This window comes from Epargyreus clarus, unplaced genomic scaffold (assembly GCF_041222505.1).
Source record: "Epargyreus clarus isolate Ecla_fem2 unplaced genomic scaffold, WU_Ecla_fem_2.2 ptg000031l, whole genome shotgun sequence".
NCBI lineage: Eukaryota > Metazoa > Arthropoda > Insecta > Lepidoptera > Hesperiidae > Epargyreus > Epargyreus clarus.
Window position 1 is genome coordinate 7,001,289 of NW_027332236.1, and position 16,466 is coordinate 7,017,754.

At 39.4% G+C, this 16,466-nt stretch overlaps 1 protein-coding gene across 2 annotated transcripts in view; it reads left to right on the top strand.

Annotated features, from left to right (window-relative positions):
* Nucleotides 1-16,466, top strand: part of CRMP (Collapsin Response Mediator Protein) — an 88,871-nt gene that overhangs the window by 21,721 nt on the left and 50,684 nt on the right. Inside the window, exons 1-2 of one of the 2 annotated variants that reach the window (XM_073090009.1) lie at nt 10,795-10,951; nt 13,564-13,658. In XM_073090009.1, coding sequence (XP_072946110.1) covers nt 10,904-10,951; nt 13,564-13,658 — 143 coding nt within the window. In that variant the 5' untranslated portion in view covers nt 10,795-10,903. Of the gene's footprint in view, nt 1-10,794; nt 10,952-13,563; nt 13,659-16,466 lie in introns of those variants that run through there. The other variant, XM_073090010.1, reaches the window with a different exon arrangement.

A 16,466-nucleotide genomic window follows, 5' to 3' on the forward strand; every position in this document is an offset into this window, starting at 1 on the left:
ACACCTTAGAAAAACTAGTCGCCTCAAGACCGTTGCCTCGCCAAACAGCGGAACTACCTATATTCACGGGAGCCGTCGCCGAGTGGCTACCGTATAAGGCCGCCATGGAAGATTCTACAAGACTCTTTAAGTTCTCTCCAACGGAAAATCTCCTTCGACTGCGAAACAGCCTGCGAGGGGAAGCGAGAGAAACCGTGCTGTCACAGCTATTCACCGCATCTAACCCAGATATCATCATGCGCACATTAGAGATGAAATATGGAAGACCGGAATTCATAATAGATCGGGCCATGGAAGAGCTCAAAAAGATCCCGAAATTAGGGAGCGCGAGCACCGATCTGTATGAGTTCGCGGTGAAGATTCAAAATATTGTCTATACGATAAAAAGTATAGATAGAAGAGGCTACCTACGAAACCCGCTACTCGTTCGAGACGTAATGGACAAACTGAGTCCTCATCTCATAAGCAAATGGGCGGAGTACGCAGCCAATAACGAAGCACGCATCATGGAAGATAATGAAATGATAGTACTCTCCGAGTTTTTAATGGCCGAAGCGGACCTTATGATAAGGTACACCCACACAACGAAGCGAAGCGTTCCGGTACCCGTCAGAAGAGAAGTAGCACCAAAGCGGGTTGCTACCAAGGGCGTATACACTGCGGGGGAAAGTCAACCGGAAGAAAGAAAATGCTTCATGTGTCCAACTGGGGGACACTACACTACTGAGTGCGATAAACTCAAAGCACTCGACGTCAACGAGCGATGGAAGTGGGCAAAGGACAACAAGATGTGCTTCAAATGCATGAAAAGGAAGCACAGCAGGTTCACATGCAAAGCCAAGGCCTGCGGAGTCCACGGATGTACCTACCAACATCACGCGCTACTACATAAAGAAAAAGTAACGGAGTCTACGACTACAGTGAGCACTCCGGACGACGGCAGGGAAGACGAAGCAGCCGCGCTAGTAATGAGCGTCACGACAAGGAGGTCGCCTATTACATCAGTACTGCTCAAAACCTGCGAGGTGAAACTCAGCGGTCCACGGGGGGAGGTAAATACGTACGCCCTCCTAGACGAAGGGTCTACTGTGACGCTAATAGACGAAGAATTAGCGAAGCAACTCACTAACGGCGGACCGAATCGACCTCTGAACATAAGGGGTATTAACGATCAGAGAAGGATCGACAGCGAAGCGGTCAAGGTTCGTGTCAAAGGGGTACACGAACAAGAAGCCTACTTAGTGACAGCCCGCACAGTAAAAGGACTACAGCTACATCACCAACGCGTACCGCACAACTTAGAACGGTACAAGCACCTGCGAGTTGTACAAGATAGCATCAGTAAGGGAGAAGCTCGACCTCGCATATTGATAGGTGCCGACAACTGGCATCTAATAATATCGCGACAGCTGCGCGCCGGCAAGAGAAATGAACCCGCCGCGTCGAGAACGAAGTTGGGATGGGTACTGCACGGGTCGGTACCCAGGAAATCGATTTATCAAGACCAGGCGGCCGTACTTCACATCTGCGCGAGCGACGTCCAACTACAGAAGCTCGTCGAGTCACATTTCGACGTGGACTCGCTTGGCGTATCGACTAAAGAAAAAATTAATAAGCATGAGAAGAGAGCCAACGACATTTTCGAAGCGACCGCCACAAGAAAGGACGGCCACTTCGAAGTGGGTCTGCCCTGGAAGATAGATAACCCCACGTTCCCAGATAGCTACGAGTCTGCCCTTAAGAGACTACACACGCTCGAGAAGAGGATGACTAAGGAGCCGGCGTTTAAAAAGGAATACGCGGCTCAGATCGCTAACCTTATACAAAAGGGTTACGCGGTGCAATGCGACGGCAGCGAAAGGGATAGCAACGTAAAATGGTTCCTGCCGCACTTCGCCGTCACCAATCACAACAAGCCGGGAAAAGTTAGAATGGTCTTCGACGCGGCGGCTAAGGTGAAGGGAGTCTGTCTCAATGACTTCCTACTAGAAGGACCCGACCTACTAGCTTCACTCACAAGAATATTGTTCGGGTTCAGAGAAAAGAGAATCGCCGTCACAGCGGACATCGAAGAAATGTTCCTTAGGGTTAAAATCAGACCCGAGGACCAACCGGCACAGATGTTTTTATGGAGGGACAAGCCTACGGACCCTCCGAGAAGATTTAAAATGGTCTCCATGATATTCGGAGCCAGCAGTTCGCCATACCTCGCTCACAGCGTAAGAAACCGCAACGCCGTCGACTATGAAAGTAAATACCCAGAGGCGGCCACGGCGGTCAAGGAGCGACACTACATGGACGATTACCTAGACAGTTTCCCATCTGAAGAGGAGGCTATTAAAATGGTGAACGAAGTTACCTACATCCATCAACAAGCGGACTTCAACTTAAGAAGATGGAACTCAAATAGCAAGAGAGTTTTAGCTAGCATACCCGAAGATAAGAAGTCTGAAAGCGCGAATGTAAAGTTAGCAGCACACCAGAAGGAAAAGACATTGGGGCTGCGCTGGGACCCGAGCTCCGACACCCTCACCTTCAACACTGACATCAAGAGGGTTCCCGATGAGGTCAGACTGCGGTTGAGAGCACCGACTAAACGCGAAACCCTAAGCGCGGTTATGTCGGTGTACGACCCACTGGGGCTTATCAGTCAATATACGATCGTCGGCAAGATGATATTACAACGCTTGTGGCTCAAGAAGGTTGATTGGGACCAGGAATTGCCATCTGAAGACGCTAACCTATTCGACGAGTGGATAAGGCGACTCCCAGATGTCTCAGCACTAGCAATACCGCGGTGCTATAGCTACAACGTAACGCCGGAAACTCACATCGAGTTACACGTGTTTGTCGACGCAAGCGAGCAAGCCTACGCTACGGTGGCCTACTGGAGGATCGCACACGGCGATCACATAGAAACAATACAAGTAATGGCCAAGGCGAAGGTGGCTCCACTGAAGTTACTAACCATTCCGAGACTGGAGCTCCAAGCTGCGTTAATCGGGGCACGAATGGCTAACACTATAGTCAGGGAGCACAGCTGTTGGAAACCCAAACGAGTCATATACTGGAGTGACTCCCGCACCGTCCTTCAGTGGATAAGAAACGAGACGAAAAAATACACGCCGTTCGTCTCACATCGCCTAGCTGAGATCGCCGAGCTCACACATACAGAGGATTGGCGATGGGTGCCTACAACACTCAACGTAGCCGACGATGCGACCAGGCTTCAAACCGACGGGATCGACAGCCGGGACCGGTGGTTCACGGGACCGCAATTCCTACGAGCCACAGAAGAGCACTGGCCTACGGAGAACGGGGAAGGTGAAGAGACCGGGGAGACGTGTTACACCGTCTCAGAAGAGGACTCGGACCGCAACGACTCATTACCCGACATTAGAAGGTTCTCCAGTTACCTGAAGCTTATAAGGGCGACGGCACTTACTCAGCTATTCGTCGAGAAGCTTCGATCTAGAGACAAGACTCTACACTTAGAAGTGTCACACTTAGAAGCGGCCGAACGACGGTGGTTTCAACGCGCGCAGCGGGACTCCTTCAGCGAAGACTTAGCGCGGTTAAGTCACAACCAGCCGCTACAACGACACAGCAAATTTAAAAGGCTCGACGCAGTATTGAACGACGGGCTAATAACCGCAAGAGGCCGTATAGGTGCGCTCTATTCTACAACGCACTCTAATGAGCCGGTAATACTCGACGGGCAGCATCCCTTTACTCACCTGCTTGTCGAGCATTATCATCGCCGGGCGGGACACGCGAATAACGAACGAGTCGTCAACGAGCTCCGTCAACGATTCATCATACTGCGCTTGAGGCCTACAGTCAAGAAAGTAGCACGAGCGTGTCAATACTGTCGCGTGTACAAGGCGACTCCGACGACACCACCGAAAGGAGACCTACCTAAAGTGAGGTTGGACTCGGGGCACCGCGCCTTCACCTATTGTGGCGTGGACTATTTCGGGCCCCTAACGGTGACTATCGGACGAAGACACGAAAAGAGGTGGTGTGCACTATTTACCTGTCTCACCACAAGGGCCATTCATTTAGAGATCGTCCAGTCGCTCTCTACGGACTCAGCTGTTATGGCGCTGCGAAGGATGGCCGCCAGAAGGGGTTGGCCGCGCGTCATATACTCCGACAACGCCACTAACTTTAGAGGGGCCGACGTCGAACTGAGAAATACATACGGAGCATGGATCGCAGCACTACGGGACTACGGTCTGCAGTACAACCCCGACTGGCGTTTCATACCGCCGGGGGCGCCACACATGGGAGGAGCCTGGGAGCGCTTAGTGCGTTCAGTAAAAACCGCACTAAGCACCACGCTCAAAGAAAAGTCGCCAAAGGAAGAGGTACTGCAGACGTTAATCACCGAGGCCGAGTACAGCGTGAACGCGCGACCGCTCACGCACGTCTCCGTGGACCCCGAGGACGAGGAAGCACTAACGCCGAATCACTTCCTCATCGGCTCATCGACGGGGCTACCGCGGACGGGGCCATGCACCGAGGCGGACCGCAGCACGTGGAGAAGGGCGCAGGCACTGGCGGACCAGTTCTGGCAGCGATGGCTGCGAGAGTACCTGCCTACGCTCATTCCGCGGGGGCCGTCCAACGCACAGGCGTCACAACTGCGGGAAGGCGATCTCGTAATTGTGGTCGACTACGCCTTACCCCGCAATACCTGGCCGAGAGGAGTCGTCGAGCGAGTTCACCCGGGACCTGATGGCATCGTCCGGTCTGCAGACGTCCGCACAAAGGGAGGTGTGTTCCAGAGGCCAGCGACGAAGCTTGCCGTCCTTCAGATGGAGGAGGCTTCGAAGAATCTACGCCGGGGGGAGAATATTACGGACGACAACGGCCTAAGAATTTAAATGTAAATGTTGATTAATGTAACTTGTGTATGTAATTAAGACTATGTAAATAAGACATTTTATTGCAATAGATATAAGTCCTACGTAATAAGAATAGATATGTAAGAGTAGGATAGCAATAGAGTGTAAGCATAGAATTGTAAGAGTAAGACAGGCTATGTTAGAAAGGGACGGCAATAGGACGCGGTTGCTGACTGAGCCTGCGCCTGTTGCGGTACCCAAAATAAGTACTTAAGCTCGCCTTTTTGTATGGAAAAGTGTGTACGCCTCGGAATAAAAACAAGAAGAAAAGAACTGAAGATTCAAGTTGGAGTTTTATTTGAAAACCCATAATCTACACGCACCTTATTATTTTATTATCATGCGCTATCACACATTGACTGTAGATTACGCGTGACAAAAAGCCCAGAAAAGCGAATGAACGACGAAATGATTGCTTGGGAACTCTTGATCTTTGCACCTTTGTGTGTTAGTAGAAAGTGGTGCGTGGGAGTTGTTTTTTGGTGTTTTTATGGTGATTCATTGCCATTGCGTAAGCGCCACTTCACGTTGTAATATCAATTAACGTGACTTCCGATGTATTGAAAGTTATTTTGCCACTTAAGTAGTATCTAAAGTGCGTATCTCAAGATTTTTTTTGCTAGGAATTATCTCAAAATAGTTATCAAAATTATGATCAGCTTGGAAAATTGATGTTTCAGAAGTTTCTTTGTAACTACGAGTATATTCGTACGTATCTCAATTTTTTTTGCTAGAAATAATGTCGAAATAGTTTTTGAAATGATGTTAAAATAAAATATTATGTAATTATAATATAATCAACTCGACCATTGCCCCGCTGGATATGAGTCACTCATTATGAGAAAGATGTTGGCTATAGTTCACTATGCTGATCATGTGTGGATTAATAGACCTCACACTTTTAGGAAGTCTTTTAGTACGTGGCTCAGGCATGCAGGCATCAAGCATGCAATTTAGGCATGTAGGCTTCCTCGTGATGTTTTTAAACTTTTAAGTTTAAATTTTTAAAAGTTAAGGTAAGTACGCGCTCGTACATAGAGAAAACATTATAAAAACAATTAAAAATAACTAAACATAAATGAAGTAGTGTATTCTACATACGTATTCTACACAAGAGTTAGATACCGTAAGTGACTATATCATAACCAATATTCAATTCTTATTCGATTTTAATTTATTTATGATTAGAAATTAATATCACTCGCTTAATCGGTGACGGAAATAATCGTAAAGAATAATAATAATAAAGAACTTTAATAAAATGTGTTCAAAAGGCTATGAAGTCCACTAATCCGCACTTGGCCTGCATGGTGGACCAAAACCTGTCATTATGAGAGGAGGAGGAGAGAGCAATACAGTAGCAAGTGAAATAGGGTAGGGTGTACAAAATGTATATACCAACTTTAATATGTCAGCAGCTAGTATAGAACAACAAAATAGCAAAATGAGAAATACACAGAATGAGGAAAATAAAAGATTAAAGAGGGAGAGATTAAAGGGTTAGGTAATATTCCTTCACTTGTTTCTTAAAAGAGTCCAATGACTGTGCACGTCGGATAATAATCTGTAAGGAATTCCATAGGCGCACAGCCACTGCAGTGAAGGATTTACCGTAGAAGGATGAAGAAAAAGAAGGAGTTGAGAGGGAAAGATTTTCATTAGAACGAAGTAAGCTAGAATTGTGAGACAAATGCAGCAAAAAAATATAACACGAAACGTCATATGTAGATCGCTCAAAGATTAAATGATGCGTTAGATAGCATTCACATCAATATTCCAACCGTTTTTGCTTTACGATCTAACAATTACGTTAATTACGATCCGCATAATTGATTGCAATTAGATAATATAAGCACGATATTGAAAACGAGATTCTCTCCACGAGTGGGAAAGTTGATCAGCTTTCATATGGTCCTGTTTTTCTTACTTTTGAATAGTACTCGTTTTTAGGGTTCCGTATTCAAAGGGTAAAAACTGAACCCTATTATTAAGCTTTCGTTGTCGGTCCCTCCTTCATATCTCATGAAGTGTAAGAGATACACACTTGAATACATGTATACATGTCTAGCGGTGACCGCTATAACAACTAATACTAAAAATAAAAATAGCTTGAAAATAAATGGGGATCATCATACAAGAAACAGCTATTTTTCGACGTTTTTCACTTTATCTATTAAACCGTAATAGGTAGATAGTTAAAATGTTCTCCGTGCACTTACTTCTATAGCTTCTATGATAACAAATACTATAGTCTGATTCATAATTAGGTGTCCAAAATGTAAACAAACAAATGTCACTGTCAAAATTAACAAGAAACAAAAACTTGAACAAACTCAACAAAAAACGAAAACTTTACAATTATTCACAATTTAACAAACGCGCTATGAAAACGATAATACATTTGAATTCGATTACAATCACGAAAATTAATAACATAAGCTACGAAACTTAAAAATGACGGCACAAGAAATGTTCCGATTGTGTTACCATTATAACAAGTTAATTTTCTACCATAAACCTTGTTTTTTATTATTATTACTGTATGGAACGAAATTGAGGTAATATAAATATTAGAAAATGTGAATTGATCTTAATTTATTTAGATTATTATTTTATTATTGTTGTATTAATTTAATATTGCCAAAAATAAGAAACTACCATTTGAAACTGATTTTCTGGATAGGTCAACACCTTTGTTTACATTTTGGACACCTAATTATGAATCAGACTATAGAAATAAGAAAAACAAACATAAAAAATTGATAATACGGAACCCTCCGTGAGCGAGTTCAACTCGCACTTGGCCATTTTTTTTTTAAATTTAAACGTCGATCTTAGCAGAAGAGAAAGGATACTTCAGATTCCGCTGCCATATAAGTGTTAAACATTTAACGACTATCTGGGCAAGTAATTATAATAGCAAATTGCAGTACAGTTTATGGTAAGTGGTCACTGCAGATGGCGGTCTGCTCAGGGCACCCGTTCCTGGGAGGCCCTCACACACTTGCTAACCCTTCCGAACTAAAAAGAGTAGTTTAAAGGTTCACATGGAAAAAATACATAGTGTTATTAGCTAAAAAAAAAGTCGCCAACTTTCCGGCCCGTGCCTTCGCCAACCGTAATCCGCCACTGATCAAGTAGGAATGAATTTTATGTAAAACCCGCCGGATATTATCCTCAAGGATTCAGTTGAAATGCAGCATGTAAATCTGCCTTTCAATCATCTTCATACATTGTACTCAATGCTTAACACTGCTATTACTGGCAGAAATAGATTTGTTGTTAAATGGTTTCCATGTTGATTATGAGTCCAAATCTTGGTTAAGCCGAAGTCTAAACAATTATTTGAGATGTCAGTTTAGTACTTTTCTCATATAAATTTCATTTTATCATTTTGTACAGTTTATAACGAAGAACAAAAATATTATTAACATCGTGCTAAAAAGCGTATTTTTGCGGTATACGCTATTTTTCCCTTGTCTGTCCGTCTGTCTTTGGGTCTATTTCTCTATGTTTTATTGTGAACATAGTCTTAAATCGTTATACCTCATAATTGCATGGCTATCTTATAAAATGATCACAATTACATTACCTACATTATATATAAAGAATCATTAGTACTTTCATTACCCACGGTTTCTCACGTATACAACTACATAGTATGAATGAACTTTGTTGTCAGTTACATCTCTTTGTTTTTCTCCACACCAGACATATTGTTTGCGATGATACAAAACGTCCCTAGTTTCTTCTGCGTTTTGTTATTATACGTAGCGCATTGTCAAAGGGTTGTTTAGTAAATATGTGTATAATAAAGTGTGTGTGAGTTATTAAGTTTTTAAATATTTTGTATTTAGAAAAGAATCCATGTAGCATTTTGTTTTAATTGTACGCACAAGATTTCATATTAATATATTTACAACCAACATAATAAATTTAATGTAAGACAACATACTTTTTTTCATCAGGTTAAATATTCGATAAGTAGTTTTTTTAACGTCCGTGTTCTATCGCTCGTAGACATCTTTTTAATTAAAGAACAAGAGATCTAGGTGAAATCGATTAAGAAAGCATGCTAAAGAGGAGTAATTGGGACAAATAATAACCGTTATTAATAAATAATAAATCTATCCAATGCTTTGCCAACCAAAGATCGACTGTTGACAAGCTGACAATTTCTGCACTCGAGCAATTGTCAAATTTAAATCCTCGGTGGGTAAAATCTTGTCACACCCTTATAACCAAACATAGCTACGCTACATTGCTTTTCCATAAGTAGTTTGCATTTAAACTGCAAACTAACTGCAAAATTGCAGCATGGATGCAGGTTTTGTTCATAACTGCACCGGAACTGCAGTCTAAGTTACAAGCAGTTTTAACGAACTAATAACAAACTTTGCAGTCATTTACTACGCAGTTACGCCAACTTTTTTTTGCAATATAACATAACATTACAGAAGGTGGTAGAACACTTTGTGGTTCGACTCCGGCGGTACCACCGCCACACCTATTTCTACCTAATAACACCAGTGTTAGGCGCTGCTGTGTTTCAGTTTGAAAGGTGTGGTAAGGGAGACAGACTTTTTCCGAGGCGTTCCAGCTTAGTCCTCAGGGGTAACGGCGCATCTGTGGCCGACCTCAGGTAGGAATGTCTAATCCTATCTGGGGTTGATTAGAGATGTCCATGGGCGGCAGTAGCCACTTACCATCAGGTGGACTGCATGCTCGTCTGCTACTCCTATTCTATAAAAAAAAATACAGCCTTTAACACTGTTGTTATCAGGCAGAAATAGGTGTTACAGTGCCTTAGGAGTCGTACTTCAAATTCACTCATAGATTTAAGCCATTATGATATTGACGAAAACTGATTGATAGTTTCGTATAAAATCTAAATTTAGCTTGCACCGTTCTGGATTCTGGAAATAGCCGCCAGATGTTTCTGGTGCATTTTAGTTTATGTACACTTTGATCGCTTCACACCTACGGATTTTGGTGTTATTCATCATTACCAATTTATCACCATACTAAAATGTGTATTAAATAGTACATTACAATACGAGGACGACAAATTTTTTTCTGACAAGTGTGAGTTTGCAGGCCGAGCCGCAGGCGAGGACTGCAATCACACGAGTCAGAAAAACATTTTTCGTCCGCGTGTTGTATAAAATTTTATATTACGGGGTCGGAAATGGGGGTTTTGCGCACGCGAAGCGTGCGTAAAACGTCAATTTACGCACGCCGTGATATAAAATAAATTTTATAACTTAGCTTCTTCTTTGACGACCGGCGTGGTGGAGCGGTCACCATACCGGTAACGCACAGAGGGACTGGGTTCGATCCCCGTCCAGACAGATATCTAAATGTTGAATTTAGTTTTCTGTTTTTGGGTTTGGGTGTTTGTGTATTTGTCTATCTGTGGATCCATGGCACCCGCGACACAGGGAATCCTAGTGTGGGGCTGTGAGTGTAGAAAGCTTTTTATAATATCTACAGTAGGTATAAAAAATTTAAAATCAATTTTTAATTATGGGTGTTCTCACCGTGCAAGTTTTTCAGCTTTTACAAAGGATCCCTAACAATGTTTAGACGTAGACTCCAATTTATCGTGAAATTCGAGGCTAAAGTTGGTTCTCCTATTTCATAGTAAAAAGCAGCTTTAAATTTACATAAAGTTAAATACAAACCTTATCTATATTTTCGGTATTTCTATTACGAATGGATCGTATTATGAATGGAGTGACGTACTTAGTTTTTCCGTCTGGTAAAAAATTTGAAAGCCACCCTATATTATACCACTTTCCAACCCACTTCACACCCAACCAAAGCATTAAGCATTCAACATAGCTTTCTACTTGTGAAAACAAAACGGGGAGGCGAGGGGATACCTATTTTTGGCGCCACATTTCAGTTTCGATTCGGGCCGCGAGAGGCGCGCGTGTCGCCGCAGACGGTGCGCGAAATATTTTATCTGTGTTTAAAAAATTGCAACAAAAATGACAGTCGATGCAACTGGCAAGTCTGTTTCCGGGATTAATATAAAAGTAAGTTTTTGTCTATTGTAATGTTAATTTGAATTGACATTCCATACAGTCTTGTGTACTTAGTTATTGTCTATATTTGTTAGGTGCATTTAGCACGTAGGATATGCGCTTTGTTTTTTTAAGGGACATGTAGTAAATACTGATGCTTAATAAAACTGTAATGTTTTGGTATATAATAAAGAAGATATAAAAGAATTATACCAATTGCCACCTTTTTACAATTTTTGTTTTAAAAAAAGTATGTAAGCAAATTAAATCTAATTTTACTCTTTGTAATACAAAAACATAATTCTTTAAATGCTGCGCATCATATAGAAAAACTACTTTTCCAAAATTATCCTTTAAACAAAAACGTCGTAAGAGGACATCTTTAAAGTCGGTTTAAAATAAGATAAAAAACAACTTTTCAAAATTGATTCTATTCTTGATTGATCTTATTGATTTATATATATTTTTTAAATCAAGTCAATTAAAACAGTACCTAGTACAGGTTATTAACACAAAACACTAGTGCTTATTGTACTAGCTAATGAACTTAGAGATAAGATTTATCAAGAAATGTCGCTTCACACACACAAACTTATCTACACCCACACATACATATATTCCATGTAAATCTCCAGAGAGCGGGTTCTTAAGGTCAAGGATTGTTTGTCCTTGCATCAAGATCCAGTTTGTCCTGTTGTACCGACATATTGTCCCTTACTGGTCAGCTATTCTTGCAGTATGTACCTCCGCTTAAATATGTTCATTTAAATTGAAATACCTCTCATCTTTTTCGAAATAATTGCCATTAGAAAAACTTATATGATATTGAACGGTAGCTATGTCTATAGAAATTCTTGTTTTTAGAATTCTTGCCGGTATGTCTGCAAGTACGAGCTATTTCTGGAAAATGGCATTGCAGATTTTGTCGGATAAACATTTCATTGGTCTTTCACTCAAAAACAAAAAAATAGTAACTTTAGCTAAGTTTTACCCATCCACAAAAGTGGGCTTAATGTTACACCGAATTTAGACTTTCTTATCACCCCGCAGACTTCTCGCTAGGAAGAATTTAAAAGGTCAAGTGATAGAGTGACGGAGGTAGACACGGTGATGCGACGAGGGGAATCTCTAAATTGATATATCCTTCCTGCTAGATTTACTCGTAGCGCTGATTCAAAAGTGTCCTTAACTAAAATTAGCACTCGATAGTCATGAAGAAAGCAAACTAGTGACAATCTAATGGGGCTGCCTCCCAATCGAGGAGTTCAAGGTTCGAAACTCAGGCTTATCAAAGCTTTGTGCGTATTAAAAATAATTATCACTTGGTTTAATGGTGAATAACTTAGTGAGGCTTGAAAGGTGTTTGATGTCTACCAATAACTTGGCCAGCGCAGTAGACTATGGCCTAAACCTTCCCAATCTGTGATGGCACCCTTGGCCATGACTGGGATAATAATGGGTTGAAGGCGAAGCACAAAGTACTTTCTAAAGCTGTAGAAATTATATAATAGACTTATTTCTACCACCAGTAGCGTGGAACAAGGTTCTTGTTTGAAGGAGATACTAATATGATCAGTTTGAACCTGTTGCAATAAGCATCGAGACTTCAATTCAGCAAAGCTGATTATACTATGAAGCGTTAATTAAAAAAATTCTATAGAGGCTCTACAATAGACGATCGATGAAGTGATCCATCATACAGGGTATGAATATGAAGACCCAATATTATTGACTGTGACAGGAAACGAAGCTTAGAAACGGAATGCTAATGAAGCGTTCTAACTTGATTTGGAATAGTAATGAAAGGTCGATTGCTCACTCGACGATAGAACATGTTTAGATGTAGCCATAGTGAATCCTTTCGTATAATTCGCAATAATAATTATTCGGATTATTACTGTAAACAATATATCGATTTCTGGCCGAAGTTTCGGTCTGATATTACGTATGAAAGGCATGACTCTTAGCTTTTGTTTTTCTACTTTTCTTCTGTTACTCCTGTAAAAGAGCCTCAGTGACTAAATTTAACATAGAGTTGACATAATTAAATGGCTCCAGAACTGTGATGAGGAAAATGAGCTTTTCAAAGAGTCGTTTCTTTCATGTATTGAGTCTGTCCACTTATTTCCGCATCAGTCTTCTCATGTTTTTGGGTCATATCATGAGCCATGACGTGACTTTGAAGAAGACGTGTTTTCTCATCAATCAGCGAGACATATGTCTTCTTATTGCCGATCTTACGAAAATTAAATTAAATTATGTTTTTACAAAACTAATCTCTTCATTTTTACGGAATTACCCGGGAGTTTATAGAATTTTAAGTGCAATATTTGATGACGGATGAAAATCTTCTCACGTTTTTTATACAGTCGTTATCGTTTAGCGTGCCTATAGTAAGGCTAACTAAAATTTTAAAATTGTCTTCTGTGTTTTCAAATCTTTAGAAAAATTGCAATCAAGGAGCCAGAAATGCATTATTTAACGCTTTAAATGTAAATTTTATTTGTACCGATTAAACAATCGAGCTTATGCGAAAAGAAGAAAGTTGGATATAAAGTTAAGTTATGTCAAATAATAAATTACATTGAATCTGCATTCTAATATTGTTTCCCTATTTGTTTCAGAGCTCGCAAAACCGTCTTCTCATTAAGAATGGCAAAGTCGTCAACGATGATGGGATGGAAGATGCTGATGTCTACATCGAGGACGGCATCATCAAGTACGTACGCAGATTTTTCACTTTTAGTATTTTTACATGTCTAAAGATTTTACAATTCTAAATTGTGCTGTAGAAATAGCCTACTTCACTTAGATTTTACACTTTTAAAGTCTAATCTTTCTACATGTCTAAAGATTTTACGCTTCTTAATTATTTTATAGAGTAGTCTATTTGTAAAATAACAAATGCAGTGATAGTGAAGTGTGAATATTTTGATCACACTGCTGTTTCTAAAATGTTACTCATGAAATGAGAACCTTTTTAAATCCATTTTCGGGGCGTCTATTGTTTTAAAAAGTTTAATGGCAGGCTTTTGTAATGGACTACTTTTAAGTGCGGTAACTGATGAAAACGTAAGAGTATATTATGATGCAATGAATACGTACAAATAGCCAAACAAACAAGCTTTATAGCTTTTTGTATTTGAAAATAAAAACTTATTTTTCGATTAATCCAGAATTTTATAGCACGGACATTGTTATTTAACGTACATCTTGAATTAAGTGACATTTTACATTTTTTGTTGTAATTTTATTTTAAAAATTCTAAAGTTTATGCAAACGTATATCTTCATTTAATCCTATTTCTTCTATGAATTCAGATGATTTGAAGAAGCTGCCATTCATATTGATGGGTGAACTAGCTAACACATTAATTTCCGGCCATTTACAACTAGAATTACTAATAATGTATCCCCGTTTTCCAATTTTTCTTTCTTACAAATAATCATAAATGATATATACAGAAGTATTAAAAAAGGAAGTGCTTTAGCCATCCATAATTTTGCCGCGAAATGTGTACATAACTCTTGTAACCACATTTACAATATGCTTGCCAGATTTTCGAATCATCAAGTAGATACCTACGTAATTCTGTTTATAAACTTATTACATCACGTCATCTAGTGAGTAAAGATAATATTTTGGGAAGTGAATCGTTTCTGAAGTCATGGCACCAAAATCCACAATATGTGTGTTGCATATCAATTAAGATGACAATTTTAGAATTCTATGATATCTTGTTTTCCGATGTCCGATGGATTAAAATTGTTTTGATTGTGGAGATGAATGAGAAAATGAATAAGAATTAAGCTTCATTAAAATGCTTATTACAATTACCTACTCGTATTTTAATAATATCTATACGAATTCATCATCTTAATGACGATCCTGTATCCAGTGACCATGACATGATTTGCCTTGTTACAATTATGGTAGGTTTTGGATTTTCAAGAACTATGATAAGTAGACGTTATAGAATAGTGAGACTGAGAAAAAAATTAAAAGTCTACATTTTGACATAGAACTTTTACTTAAAGAGAAAACAAATAAATAGTATGAAAAGAGTAGGATATTATAAATAGCAATTAAACTATATTTAAAAACACAATAAATTACGTAACTTAAACTAGTAGAAGTGATATTAATATTTAATTTATTCAGATATGTTTAGTATATTAATATATACGTATATGGTAATATAATTGATAATTCGAATGAAAGTGAGGAAGCTATGTTAAACACATCATATTACCATACGCTTTTGAATGGCTACAAAGCAGTAGGGATGTGATATCGAGTAAAAAAATCGATTAATGAATGATCTATTAAGTTAAGATTAAAACTACTTCGCAACAATCCGCAACAAATATGTATGATGGTATATATTTTAAACCATGCAGTATGTTAATATCGATTGTACTTTCTTTATTGTAGAAGTATACAATTAGTAATAAAATTTTGAAATATAATTTAAAATTGATTGACGAAAAAACATGTTCGTGAATAGACCTTGAAATTGGACGATAAAAAAAACAGTCATCATAAAATAACCCTCAAATCACCCTCAAAGTCACTTATAATATTCGATTTCTAAAAATTAATAAAAATCAATTATTCTTTCACATCCCTACATATCAGAAAAACTTCCGCCTCACGTCCATAACCTCATGTAAAACAAACAATGAATAATTAAAGCGTTACTATTTAAAACAATGTAAACAAACAAAGAAACGGTTCACGGTAAAAGCTATTGTTACGGTTATTTAACTTTCATCTTTTAACTAATTCATTCAACACAAACACGCGATGTTGCATACATCATGGTTACATTTCTTGTGACTATTTCAATCACTCTATTAGCGACTTGCTTTACCCCGCGGTTTCTCCTCCTATTAAAAACAATGTTTGGCAGATTAGTGACTCTTGCATTATTATTATCTCTATTATTATTTTGAAGTGGCAAACTAACTAACTCCATATAGAACAGGGATTCTATCTGAAATCAATTACAGATGCGTTAACCACTCTTGAGAATAAATAGAAATAAGATTATCATCAACTCAATATAACTCAGCTAGCATCCACAGCCTTCCACCGAAACGCAAGAACTGCTTCACAGTAGAAGTAGGTGAGGCGGTAGTACCTCACTAGACGTATCCTGGTTCATATCTCGTAAGGTATCTTATTATCCATTTCATTGACCTTCCTTATATACGACGGTATATAATTCACAGAGATCAAGCTGGATCTCTAGTTTCAGACTCTTAATAATCTTCTTAGCCTATGAGCCTATGAGCTTCGAAAACATTATTTAAAAGACTAACTCTTCCAGAGATTAGTTTTTTGAACTAACAAACAATTTCTTTACTTTATATATGAATATGGATACGTGGGGCTTTGACCGCTACGCTTCTGATGTGCCGTCAAACATTTCTAAACAAGTTTTGAATACCAAATTAGTAGTAGAAATTGTAGTAAGAGCTGAAGTTTCTCACTTGTTTGTATAATTGCCGGTTTAACTGGATCG